Genomic DNA, 13,975 nt, shown 5'->3' with positions numbered 1-13,975 from the left:
TATCTGAAATTAATCATGTTATGTTGACATGATTGCACCGTCTGGACTTAATTTTGCAAGTTGGTTCATCGTAACGAGACATAATGTGCCATAGAAAGATAAGACAACTACTGAACAAAATATGGGCTGATTCCAACACTTTTGGAGCCAGTTGTGGTTGTTGACACTGATGTTGTGGTCACGTGATGCGAGCGAGCACACAGGCCAGCAGGGTTTTCAGTAAATGAAAGTGAGTGAAGTCGGGGATTTTGCTTTTTGCACAAGAGACTGTATTTGACAAGACTTGAGTTACACTGAGAAATTAAATGGCCGTTGGTTCTATTGATGCCAACAATCCATAGATGATCATTTTCAATAGTTTTAGTTTTTTAATTCTATTTTATTTCATGTCCACCATTATTTATTCATGTATATTCATGACTTGGCTGTTTTTTTGTTTTCATCCTGACAGGTCAAGTTATCCTAAGATGTTTGAATGATGAGAAAGTTTTATCAAACGTGATTCCACTTTAATGTTCATTCTAGGTTTGATTGAAAGTGTGTTTCATTGTTGGGTTCATTTAACAATTGCAAAGAAATAAGGAACAACGTTGCTCATCACAGATCTGTGTATGTTTCCTCTGTGTCTTCAGTGGAGTGGAAGCTTCAGTGGAAGTCACGCGTCATACCTCATGATTTATTCTTGATTAAGTCTGTTTCCATTGCACTTTGTCACATTTTAGTGTTGATAAATTACGTATTAACGTGCTGTATGATTGAGCTGTACTTCTCAGCGAGTAAGACAGAAAGTACGACAATAAAAAGTAATGGGTGATTTAATGTTGGACAAAAACTGTGGCACACAAACAAAGACAGAGAACATCCCAGTCTTCAGGAATTTCCCATTCACAGGATCACGTAGGGATGCTGGGAAGAGGGAGTGTGGCAAGTGCTGTCAGTGATGAGGCAACAGTGGTCCAAGTGAGTATAAATACCAGCACATGTTACACATTCAACCATCAGACAGGAGAACTCAGAGGAGCTGACAAGAGTCACAAGATCTGAAGAAATCGACTTGATTTGAAAACTTAAACCAGTCAAACCGTGTTAAGATGAAGACATTCAGTGTTGCTGTTGCAGTGGCCGTCGTGCTCACCTTTATTTGTATTCAGCAGAGCTCTGCTGTCCCAATCACTGAGGTAAGAACTTGACTTATACTCACTAATCATCTATAAATGTTCTGTCCAGGTCCTACAATGTGGCTCTTATTGTAAATGTGCACGATTCATCAACAGGTGCAGGAGCTGGAGGAGCCAATGAGCATCGACAACCCAGTTGGTGAACATGAGGAGACGTCAGTGGACTCATGGATGGTATGTTGAGTTCACTGAATGAATGTGGCCGAACACAATGAGCTGATTTAAGTGTAAGTGGATGTGTTTTCCCCACAAAGAGCTCTGATGCTCTCTGAAGGAGAGAGAATGAACAGAGTGAGTGATGATGCTGGAGATGAACACATTGATCATGTTTTTTATCTCTCACACAGATGCCGTATAATATCAGAGAGAAACGCGGCATTAAGTGCAAATTCTGCTGTGGCTGCTGCAGACCTGGGGTCTGTGGATTGTGCTGCAGATTCTGAGCAGTCCTGCTCCAACAGCCATGTTTTTTCTAAATAGCTGATACTGCAGTGTATTATCACAATAAACTTTGGTGTCACTACATGAACGTGTGTTAAAGTGTTTTAATTACAAAAGCAAAATGAGCTTTTTCCACAAAAGACACTTTGAAATGTCCCAGAAAATCACAGGTTGGGACAAGAACATGAATGACGGCTGAATTCCATTTAGCTGCTTCAGGTCCTGGTATTGTGCATGCTGGCTCACTGGCATGACTCAACTGGGATACTTGAATAGAACTGAGCACCTTTAATATTATTAGTAACACATGTCCTTCTCCTACCATGACAAGTTCAAATGTCTGCAGTGAAAAAGGCTGATGGCGGATGTGACGGCTGCACTTGTAGATGTCTCTAACCCTCCTGCACACATCTTAGTTTTCTATGGTTCCATCAGAAACAGATGAATGTCACACACAGCTTTTGTTTCATGCCTCACATCACCTCATAGTCTCAGTATTGTTGGCAATACATTGGATTCCATTCTTAGAGCACACATGAAGTTCACTTCTCCACCGTCACATTTTAGTTCTCCTTAAGTCATGAAGTCATTTTAGTTGAGTTCGTGCTGAGGAGGGGGCCGCTGCTGGTTGCTGCTGCTGGAGGGACATCTTGGCAGACCTGAGGAAAAGATGGAGCCCCTAAGCAGAGCTCTGTGAATCAGGAAGTGGCCAATCAGAATGTACCAAGTCCAAGCCACATCATGGGGGTGATTGGGTTTGCTACTTCAGAGATATTGTATATTTCTTCAGACCATAATAGGTAATAATTGCTCCACATAACGACAGAATAACTGTCCAGTTTTGTTGTATTTGTAGATCTGCAGGTGTTAGTGTTACCCCTTTGTTTCAAAAATGGTCTGATGAGCCGTTATAATGGCCTGTGTCCCTCTGGGGTCAGTTAGGTTTGATCAGTTCTACTCAGTTCATGTTAAGTGAACATAGACTGAGTTAAGATCTGTTGAGTTGATCTATTTTATGGTCCGAGAACTTCATTGAATGTTTTGTAAATAGTTTCATTTTGGGGGGAAAACATCGCTCTTTTTACGAATCAGAGAAATTAAAAGATAAAGTTGTTATATTGTATTTTTGCATTGACTAAATATTGCGGTTGTGTTTAGAGGGCGACTGTACACCATTCAAATAATAAATGTATTCAACATAATAATATACTCAGTTCATGTTAAGTGAACATAGGCCAAATCCCAATGTCCCCCCTCAACCCTCAAACCCTGAACCCTCAAGGACTTACTGACGTCACCTGGTAAGTGGGTGAGTGTGAGAGACTGTGAGGGCTTGAGATGGTGTAAATAGGAATGGGACAGCACTTTGCTGCAACATATCACGTTACCATGAAAACTACAAAAAATATGATGTATAATTGTGTGTATTTATTTTATACTTTGTATTCCCTGATTTGAACGTCTCCAGGCTCTTTCCTCACAAGATGAGAGGTCGTTTTATATCATCTATTTACTTGTTTTTGTCAAAACGGCTTCAATGACAAAATCAAATATTTGATGAATAAATAAATACATATCTTCTGATTTCATGTTTATTTTTTGTTCCATCTTCAACCCTTGATGTTTCTGAGTAAATTTATTATGACAGGCTGAACACACGTGAGCCGTCCTCTTTGTTTACCTTTTTTGTACGTCTCCATCCGTCCACTGGTTACCCCGTGTTTAATATCTCCATATTTGTCCAATGCAGCTTCTAATTTGAAAAAGACCCGGTGGAGCAGGACCTCTAAACCAGTTCACTTGTGATGGCTGTGTGTTTAACATTTAATACATTTTTAATGACATACAGTCCTCTGTTGAACACAGCTGCAACATTCTGTGAATGCAAAAAACACAATACGATGTCATTTTTCCACATAGGTGTTGTGTAGTTTCTGCAGATATTTAGGATAGTGTGTACGGAGGATGCATTCACATCACTGAGCACACATGTACTACAGCGGGACCAAATCCAGTAACATCCTCAGATATTTACAACCACAGGTACGACTGAAAGTTGTAAAATTAGGAATGCCTTGGTAGCGGAGTGGGACCTAACGTGGTATTCTGCTTCATGTGTTATATAAATGCTTAAACTAGGAGATGCATTCGACACACAGTAAAACAGAAAAGTTCACTCTCACTCTTGACAGCAGGAGACAAAACATTCCTCATGTTAATGCTGTCATCAACGGTGTGTCTGTCAGTTGTGCGTATGTGAAAAGAACATGTTCACACGTTATATAAATGTATATTGTAAAATGAAAGTTTATTGTGATAAACCACAAGTACAGTTGAAAGTTCCACAATTGCTTTAAACGAGGATAAAAAGCACAACAAATACATATTCAGTGGTTGTTGTGGAAAACTTCATACAGGTGCGGGAATCTTCAGAAACTGCAATTGTAATCACACGTGATTTCACCCAAAGAGTTCTTGTAGCAGTAAGGACGGCAGATAGGATACTGACGCTTCTGCCTGATGTTAATCGGCACCTGATTGAAAGAGAGATAGGAGTAAGGTGTTCACCTCCAGCATTATCTCTCACTCTGTTTGATCCCTCCTTCTCTGGAGAGAGCATCAATTAGCTCATGGTATGTGCATGAATTCATTCAGTCAACTCAACGTACCTGCTGCGATTCCTCTGGCATCTCTCCGTGTTCAGCAGGATCGTCGTTGCTCATTGGATCCTCCCGCTCTTGCACCTGTTGATGAATTATTTTCTCGTTTAGTAACAACATCTTAGCATTACACTGATAGGAACGGATGCAAATGAAAAGATTGAAATCAAGTTCTTACCTCAGTGATTGGGACAGCAGAGCTCTGCTGAATACAAATAAAGGTGAGCACGACGGCCACTGCAACAGCAACACTGAATGTCTTCATCTTCGGAGAGTAGAAGTTGTTCAGTTGTTGCTATCAACTCGATTCTTTCTGATCTTCTGATGACTCTTCTCAGGTTTGAGTTTTGTCTGTCTGATGGCTGAGTGTGTAAACAGTACTGGTATTTATACTCAGTCGGGTCATTGTTGCCTCACCACTGGCACAAACGTACCTGCTTGTAAGAAAAACCTTTGAAAAAAACAAATATCATAATCACTGTGTAGTTAAAGTTCGGGGCCGTTTGAATCTTTAGTAACTTCGGTCTTTCCAAAAATCTTGCGCAACAACCAAAATCCCTTCCCTCCTGCCACTCTGTCAAAACCCTTCTGATAACCTCTATGTCAACAAACACAACCATGAATGGATCCTCGTCGGTTAGACTGTACAGCTGACTGAACTTTTTCATTTTTCAATATGAGAGGAGAGCATCACCATCAGCAATTCTGAAAACGACAGTTTGAACTATTTCATTTGATCTCATCTCTTAATCTATACTTCATCATATTAGGTCTTCATGTGTGGTATTTATTGGCTCAATAAAACTCTGTGTTTTGACTGGAGTGGTTGGATAGAAGCGCTGCTGGAACACAAGTCAAAGTTTTAGTCTTTACCCCAACTGGTTAGCTTGTTTCTGCTTCATCTCAGCAATTCAAACGACTCAGTTTGTTTCTATTGTTCAATGTAGTATTTGCTGACACAGTGTAATCTCAGTGATGCAAAAGATATGTTGGGAGAGACAACTGTGTTTGCTGAATGAGGGACAGTTCAGGACAGATATTTTAAAAGAAAGAGGGGAGGTTTGTATTCATGGTAAAAGGATGTTTTGTTGCAATTAAAAGGTATTGATCTTCCACTTTAATAGATATTCAGCAAAATATGAGGATGATACAGAAACATCACTGAGCAAGAACTGTGTACATCCTGAAACATCCTGAACATTTTCATACAGCATGAATACAAATCAAAGTGGTACATTTTCTTTAAGACAAATAACAAAATGAATGGATTTTGGAGCAGGACTCCTCACTATAAGCAGCACCATCCGCACATCCTGGGTTCGCAGCAGTTGCAGCAAAGTCTGCCCTTAATGCCGCGCACTCTCTATTGTTATACGGCATCTGTGTGAGAGATAAAAAACATGAGCAATGTGTTCATCTCCAGCATCATCACTCACTCTGTTTATTCTCTCTCCTTCAGAGAGCATCAGAGCTCTTTGTGGGGAAAACACATCCACTTACACTTAAATGAGCTCATTGTGTTCGGCCACATTCATTCAGTGAACTCAACATACCTTCCATGAGTCCACTGACGTCTCCTCATGTTCACCTGGGGGTACATCCCAAGTCTCTTAATTGCATCCCCGTTTCCCTCACTTGGGTCCTTTCCTTGCGTCTTAGTCCCTCCCACCAGGGATGCATGGAGGAAACCATGCGAGGAGAGAGGAACAAGGAAATATGTTTTAAGATACACGAGACGTTCTTTCCTCAGATGCGTCACGTGAAGCGACGTCTGTTTCTGATGACGGCGGCCGCTGATAACAGCTGATCACAGCTGATCACAGCTGATAACAGCTGGATCAGCTGCCAGTCGTCTTTAACAGCTGGAGAGACTTTTGATAAGTTTGTGTCTATTCACATGGTCACTGTACTTAATAATAGTAACTAATAATACAAATAACTAATAAAGACACACAGTAATCACCACTGTAGAGGTGTTTTCTCTCTGTAGTCTGTTACCTCAAATGTGTTCTGTTTGGAAGCCAGGATCGATTTCTATGGCAGAATGCGTTTGTACGTTTTTTAAATTCAGATTGTGACGTCATTATTAATTAACCCAAAATATGATTATGACTTCTCTTGAATACTGGAATAAATGTATTAGGCTCCATGTTTCAGGTTAAATTTAAATGATAAAACTCATCAAACACTCAGGAATGATCAGCCTCACCTGACTGAATGAAATGATGAAACATGATGTAAAAAGTGTTTCGTCTCTCCAGCTCAATATATATATATATATATATATATATATATATATATATATATATATACATATATATATTTATATATATATGTATATATATATACATATATATATGTATATATATATACATATATATATTTATATATATACATATATATATGTATATATATATGTATATATATATATATATATATATATATATATATATATATATATATATATATATATTGTATCCATAATAAAAGTATTTGAGGGAAATATCAGATCATGAAAAGACAAATCTTTCTAATAAATTCGGAAAGTTGTTTGTGGTCCTTTTGTTGTTCAGACTACAATGAACATTTATTTAAACCAGAGTGTGAATCAGAAAACGAATCAAATATAAAGCTTGAGTTTAATCTGCGATCCGTCTTCCCTGTTTACCAATTTGTTGGACTAAATGTCTTTCAACAAGAAAGTACAAATCTTTTTTTAGTCATCGATGTCAAAAAACCCTAGTTACATTTACAATGTTTTAAGAAAACAAAACTTGAGCAATATTGTATAGGCCTGGATTTTCCAAGCTTACTTGTTTTGGTCTGCGTCTTCCTTAATAACACATATTTTATCTTACCCTGGCTCTATAAATAAAGCTGATGTTGACCCAATCAATACTGTATACTGTACCTATCCGCCCTGGTCTGGGGCATTTACCCAGTCCGTCTACGTCGCAACATCATCCTGTTTGGGTCTCTGTCCAGTTCTCGCCCCCGTTTCCCTCCGCATTTCTGTTCGTAGGAATTAGCTCAACTTGACAGCCTAATTCATGCCAAACCCACCACATCAAGCCACATCCTTGCACGCACCTCTCTCTCTCTCACCACACTCGGGTACCACACGTCATCAAACTGTTCCGGTGCCATGGATCTTTACATCCTCCCTCAAAGACCATACCATGGCAGAAACAGTGCCGCTACTTCATCTTCTGCATTTCTGTGTGAAAATAAAGATGAGTGCTGATTACGGCCCTCCGACCATCAGAAGCACACAACAGCCACTGTGCTCATCCACTAGACCTTGCTTGCTTCCATTGTTGCTCTCTCCCCTCCTTCCTTGCCTCTCCAAGCATGGCAGTTAGTACCACAGCCAGAACCAGTGAGAATGCTCTGACACAATACTGGGAACGCTGCCAAAGCATGTGTAACACAGGATGAAAATCCAATGGGAGACCATTGTAATTAGTCCAATAAATGTTTTCACTTGGATGTATTGGAAACAAAGCGGGGCTTATTACGGCGGGCATGGGTTTTTATTGTGAGAGCTTGTAAGCGGCACAGAGTCAAAGGGCACTGCTGTTGCTGTGGCAATGAAACAACTTAACGGGAGCCCTTGCACTAACAAAAGCCCTGTTCTGCCACTGTGGACGCAAAAAAAAAAAGAAGTTATTAAGCTGCTTTATTTCCAAATATGAGGACGTAATAAATCCATCAATGGATTTTGCTTTCATTTAAGCTCTGTTTTATCCCTTTCCACGAATCCTGATAAAAGATATAAATAGCAGATACCACTGCAAAGGCCCACTGTTTTTAATTGAGTAACATGGATGCTTATGACTTTCATTAAATCGGCGCAGTGAGGCTGTTTCGGTAAGATTACAGAGCTCCTGAAACTCTTATATGTGTTTTAATGCAGCACAGTAGACTGCCGTGCTCATTGCTGAAGTCACATACATGCCCAGAACAGCGTTATAGAGCCTGTAATACCTCCAACACATAGATGCAGACTCACACACACACACACACTCACACAACCCTGACAGCCCGGCTTTAACGGGCTGGGGCCGCCAGTGAGGGCCCTGAAGGGATCCTGCGATAGGTGTGGCTTTCCAAAGGGTGTCGGTGGAGGGGATGGCGTGGGGGCCAGAGGGGGCAGAGAGGGGGTCAGGCACATTCACCACTGGGTGTCGGCCGGCATTAAAATTGCTGCCACATGAATGGCCTGTGCACTTGTGATTAGGGAAGAAGAGGGACGGAGGTGTAGAAGCTGGTCTCTAAGTAATCCCGATACGAGCACCGAGTAAAATGCTAAACAGGGAGTAAACATGTGAAGTGTGTGTGTGAGGGGGGGGGGGGGTGGGGGGTGGACTGTGCAATATGGCATCGATGAGTGATATGAGAGGCCATTTGCATTGTGGTCGCCATGTGGGGAAAAAAAGCCGACAAAGCATCCAGTCAAAGAGTTTCCACCGGCCTTTAATTAGCTGCGCCTGTGTCCCGTGTTCGTTAATTAAGCCACAAGATAGCCAGTCAGACTCTACGCGCTCTTTTTTTTTTTTTTTTGCTGGGCTCCCTGGGAGGCGGTATATTTAGCCGTCTCGTGTGGCCACGCGGGGCGGCTGCCTTGAGGTGACAGAGCTGTCTGTTGCGGCCCGCTCGGTCGCAGCCTGTCACGCCTGTAAAGATGTTTGTGAAGTGTAGTCTCGTGCCGAAAAAAGGGTCTTCGCTCGCTCTTGGTGTGTAATGACAGAGCAACACGTATAGGTCGCTCACTCAGTGACAGATCTGCCTCAGGCTTCGACCCGGAGCCGTAAACAAGCTTCTTTTTTTAAAATCTTTTATCGAGCATTATGCCGGAGAGTAAACAAGGGGGGAGGGGGCTTATTTGTGCAGGTCCCATCTTCTGTGTAGATCTCATTAAACGTACCTAGACTGCAATTAGCATGGAATCTTGATTTGCCTGGAAAGTTAATTAATCCATATAACTTTCAAGGCAGGCTCGTAAAGACTCGCACTCGTATGGCTGTAACACGTTATTGGAGACATTCACCATGGAAATGCTTCGTCTTCCAGCCACCCAGGAGTATTTAGTAAGCAAAAATGGCCTTTCCAACACTGAATCTTGTCCCCAATTCTCAATGCCCACCGCTTATTCCGAGTGGGCGGTTAAAAACAAAACGAGGCGCGCTGGAAATCGCTCCTGTTTTATCCATGTCGCTTTACACCCAGCTTTTATAACGTAACGTGGCAAGCATTACACGATGAGGACTAATGATGTATTTTCTCAGCTGGAACGTGGGAAATGCACCGCCGACCCAACACAGTGTAGAGTCTCAGTAAATTAGCGTGCGCCGCTAAGTGAAAAGTGAACAGCTTGCCAGAGCTGCACTGGCTTGGGACCCATAGGGAACCCGCTATACCGCGCAGTGGGGGAGGGGGGGTGGGCAGGAGATATTGAACCTTATGGCGAAAGGAAGCCCACTGTCAGCAAGACTCTCCGAAAAACCCAGACTTCACCCTCTGACAGCTCGGAAATATCCATTTTAATGAGGGGGAAAAGTGGATTTGGCCACACGTCTTCGTTCCTCCCATGGAAACTCATCTGTCCTGGTGTGAGGCGACACCCTCAGTGACTTTTAACTGAAGGGTTGAGCATAGCAGACTTCTGCAGACCAGAGGACCCCACAGAATGTATCCGCAATGCTCTCCTCCGGTTCCCTTGACAACAAATTCACTTCAAACTCAATTTGCATGAGCTCCTCTGACTACTGCAGGTTGTCTCAGTAAGTTGTGTTTTTCTCACTTTTTTATCGATATTCCTTCTTTTTTTTTGTCTCCAAGAGGGTTCTAAGTGTCAAAGGTCACCGCCTCAAGTCTTTTAGTAATATCTGGTCAACAACAGAGATTGTGAGCATCGTGCGGCTGCAGAGCCCTTGTAGTGTTGAGTGTAGGAGCCAGGTATGGCCTGTGCCATCTTTGTACACCCTTTTTTGTCACTTCCGTTTATTGAGTCAGTGGTGTTGGGGATATCAGCTGTTCAGTAACGTTAGTCGAGTGGGAGGAATGGAGGGAGAGGGGGTGAGAGAGGGAGCCTTATTTTTTGTTGAACTCTATTCACACTAATATTGTCATTGTTCGACTAATGACTATCCAGAACCAAAGTTTGTTTGTTATCCACAATAAACCTCTCGGTGACTCATTTTAAGTTGCTGATAGTAACCTATGAGTTCTTTGGAAGCGACAGTGTTTCAGTCAATGTGCTCTGTAAACTCTTTCGTAACAGGGGCATTTCCCAGGATGCATCATCTGGTCCAAAGAACAAACACCAAATGTTTGCAGAAATCAAACTTGTAATCACATGTACCATTTATTTAAATACGTCCAACAGAGCAATACATTTGTTACAAATAATTGCTTCTTTGATGGTCGCTTAATCTCTTTCTTCCCGAGATTCAATTACGACAGAAAAATATATAAATGCTCACAAAGGCTTGAACTCTACATTGGTTAACTTAAATTTAAATGTTTAAGAGAGCCACATTACCTTTTTTATGATTTTGATTATAATGGGGTCTTATTCAAAACACATGGGTGTAGTAATATTCAGCAGCTGCGCAGCTCTGCCTCTGGGGCATTCTTTGTTCAGATAGGAGGAAGGGGAGGAGGGGGGGAAGGAAAAGAAAAACTTCCACATGCTAACATTTACACGGTGATTTCTTTTAATTGCACTCTACTTTTTAATTTGCCCTGGACTAATGCTTTTAAAAGCAGGACTGGAGGTATTTTATTGAAGTCGTGCCTAGCGCCGGACCCAAGTTTTCCTGATTGCCGTGGCCTCGTAGCCCGGCTCTTTCCGACCTGACAACCTGCGTTATTCCTTTCCTTCACTATGTCAAACATGCCACACGGCATTTGGACTTGGAGAGGCGAAGGGAACACACCGACTGGGCGAGCTTCCTCCAGGTCCCCCCTCTTCACAGGAGTATGATAAATGAACGTTCCTTGTACTGGGAGCGGAATTCAAAGTCCAGAAAGTCGATCATGTTTAAAAAGTTGACAGTTTCCCAAAGACGCTTCTTGCACGGCTGTGAGTGTGAGTGTGTGTGTGTGTGTGTGTGTGTGTGTGTGTGTTTGGCTGAAGCCAATACATCAGTTAGCAGATATAGTCTGTTTTATATCGATTCTATGTAACTTTTTTGAGTATGTTCTATTTTGTTTAACGGCTTCAGAGGTGGCAATCTGTAAAACCTGCGATTAAATCCGACCTCACCCTGCCAGAAAGTAACTATCCTCAATATTTCCCTGTGATTAAAAGCCTGTTTCTATTGCCAGGGCCTACAACGGTGTTTCGACCTTCACCTATTTTGTATTTGCTGTTCTGCCCACTGCTGTTCCACGCTGACGGGGCTTTTCTAAGAGAGATGTGTTTTATGTTTCGGGTAAGCAGTGATTGTCACCATGGCTGAACAAAAGAGCACCACAAATACCACTCAGTGCTGGCAATAGGGCTTCAGTTATCATTGAAGACAGTGAGGTCCCGGCAGGTATATGCCGGGCTCCAAGCAACTGATGCAGTTCTGAGTCAGCGCGACACCAAGCTGAGAGCATGACTGAACAGAGCTCAAACAGGTGGTTCAGTTCACACAGGTTTGTGGGTCTGGCACATTGTCAAGATCTGTTCCCGCCTTAATCCATGAGGGCCGTGGATTTTGTGTATTTTGTGTCCCTGCCGAGACTTTTGTCACTAACAAGCTCACATTCTTTAATAGAAAGCATTAAACATGTTTCTATGGTAGCCCAGACGGGACAAACCAAACACTGGCTCTAGATAGGGCCGTTCACTTTTTCGAGTTTAGTTTGGCACACGGTAGAAGCTTCAGTTGGTTGCAATCTGCAACTTCACCAGTAGATGCCGCCAAATTGTAAGCACTGCACCTATAAGTGTGTTTCAAGGCACCTGTTCAATGCACACTTTAGATTCTTATTTTTATAAAAAGGGAGTGGAAACTCGTAAAATAAGTCAAAACAAAACATTATTTTTTTACACTTGGCTGAGGTAGAAAATTCCACAAAAGATTCTGCTCCACTGTGGTAGACAAAAAAATCACATCTGTGTGGACCTGTGGGGAGACTTTCCTCAAAAGAATGCATGGAACATAAATGCCACACTTGCATCACGTTTTCAAAATTATTTTCATCATTTTAGGTTTGATGGGTCATCTCTTTGTGTTCACCTGGAGAATCAGCTTGTTTATCTTGATGTGCTCGACTCCTCGCGTAAGACCAGTGGATGAAAACTTGAATTTATTCTCATTTCCTTTCCGGAATTAAAAAAAAATGTTTACGCTAAATATGGATGGAAACTTGGTGAATATTACCGTATCAATTGTTCCACATACAAAATGTTCTAACTGGCCTTTTATATCCGATATAGCAATAGCCTCAGCACATTGGTGTAGCATCAGCTCTCGAAAAAACCACTGCGTCCGATGCTGCTGCACGGTGCAGTAAGCCTGTTTATGCTGCGTCCTGTACACTCTGGATGTGTTGACCTCATCATGACTCTTCGCTCAGACTCGCTCAGAGTGGATGCTGTTTTTCTGATGAATCGGCCGCTCAGAATAAACAGGAACGCTTCATTAGAGGGGTAAATGGAAAAGTGAGTGTTTATGATGCCAATTACCACCTTTGCTTTAGTGCCTACTTTAATCATAGCCATATCCCCTTTTTTTTCCTCACTCAACACTACAAAGCCTGCCACTACAACACCGCACGCACGCACACAAATAAAACTGCGCTCGACCCAAGCAGTTCATTTCCAATTGCCATGCAACGTGGAAAACAGCGTTGCCACACGTAATTTGTGTCTGAGCTATTGTCTTTTTTTATTTTATTCAATATGATACAAGTTTATTTGCTGACGTGTAAATCATCTTCATCTTCTTGTTTCATCTGATACAATATGACTCTTCAGGTCCACGTGCAATATTCACAAGCTGTAATCGTTTTTAGGGGCTTTCCTTTTTAGGGCCTACTCTTCCCTGACCGGCTCACACAGTCAAACAACCTGTGGCACAGAACCTTTCACCATGATGATCATCATTACAGTTAATCACCATTCATTTCCAGTTTCACAAGAGCCCACAAGATCAAACATGGAGTATTTTGAGCATTTGTTTTTTATTTTTTTCCTATGGTATGGTCTGCAACAACAGTTTGGAGTAATTGAAACAATATGCAGCACATCAACACTCACGGTTACCGAACCATCACCGCAGTTTGCAGATATCGTGATAATGACGCAAGGCCTGTTTTCCTCTTTTGTTTGCTGCAACAATAGCTGGTGCCGCAGCTCGGACCATACGACGCGCCAGCGACCCCATCTTGTGGACGGAGCAGGTAAAGCCACTCGACGGCAACCAAGGGAGCAGGGTCAACCCCAGTACAGTGAAACCTGTGGTAAACAAACAGTGTTTCCCAACCAAAAAATAGATAAATCAACAAGCAACTACAGTCTCCACTGAAAACATCGGCTGCGATCTGATTCTGAGGTCGCATTCAAATCCGCCATGAAGACGTGTGCGGGCTGGGAACTAACAGAGCACTTGCTTGGACACTAGAAGAGCATGGGCTGCCCCAAGTCACTTGAAACCTCCACAATACGTTACCCCAAAAAGAGGTTCCCCTCTATCATGG

General features: G+C 42.1%; 1 protein-coding gene across 1 annotated transcript; it reads left to right on the top strand.

The window, feature by feature from the left end:
• Window positions 1-1,091: 1,091 nt before the first annotated feature.
• Window positions 1,092-1,621, top strand: LOC306782853 (hepcidin-like; the record flags this gene model as incomplete). Its single annotated transcript, XM_079276331.1, has 3 exons — window positions 1,092-1,178; window positions 1,275-1,352; window positions 1,526-1,621. 3 exons carry the CDS (start codon window positions 1,092-1,094, stop codon window positions 1,619-1,621), a joined length of 261 nt encoding a protein of 86 aa, XP_079132457.1.
• Between the last annotated feature and the right edge of the window lie 12,354 nt (window positions 1,622-13,975).

This window comes from Melanostigma gelatinosum (assembly GCF_949748355.1).
Source record: "Melanostigma gelatinosum genome assembly, chromosome: 9".
Taxonomy (NCBI): Eukaryota; Metazoa; Chordata; class Actinopteri; order Perciformes; family Zoarcidae; genus Melanostigma; species Melanostigma gelatinosum.
The sequence above is the reverse complement of the archived record's forward strand: the minus strand, read 5'-3'. Positions and strand labels throughout refer to the sequence as shown.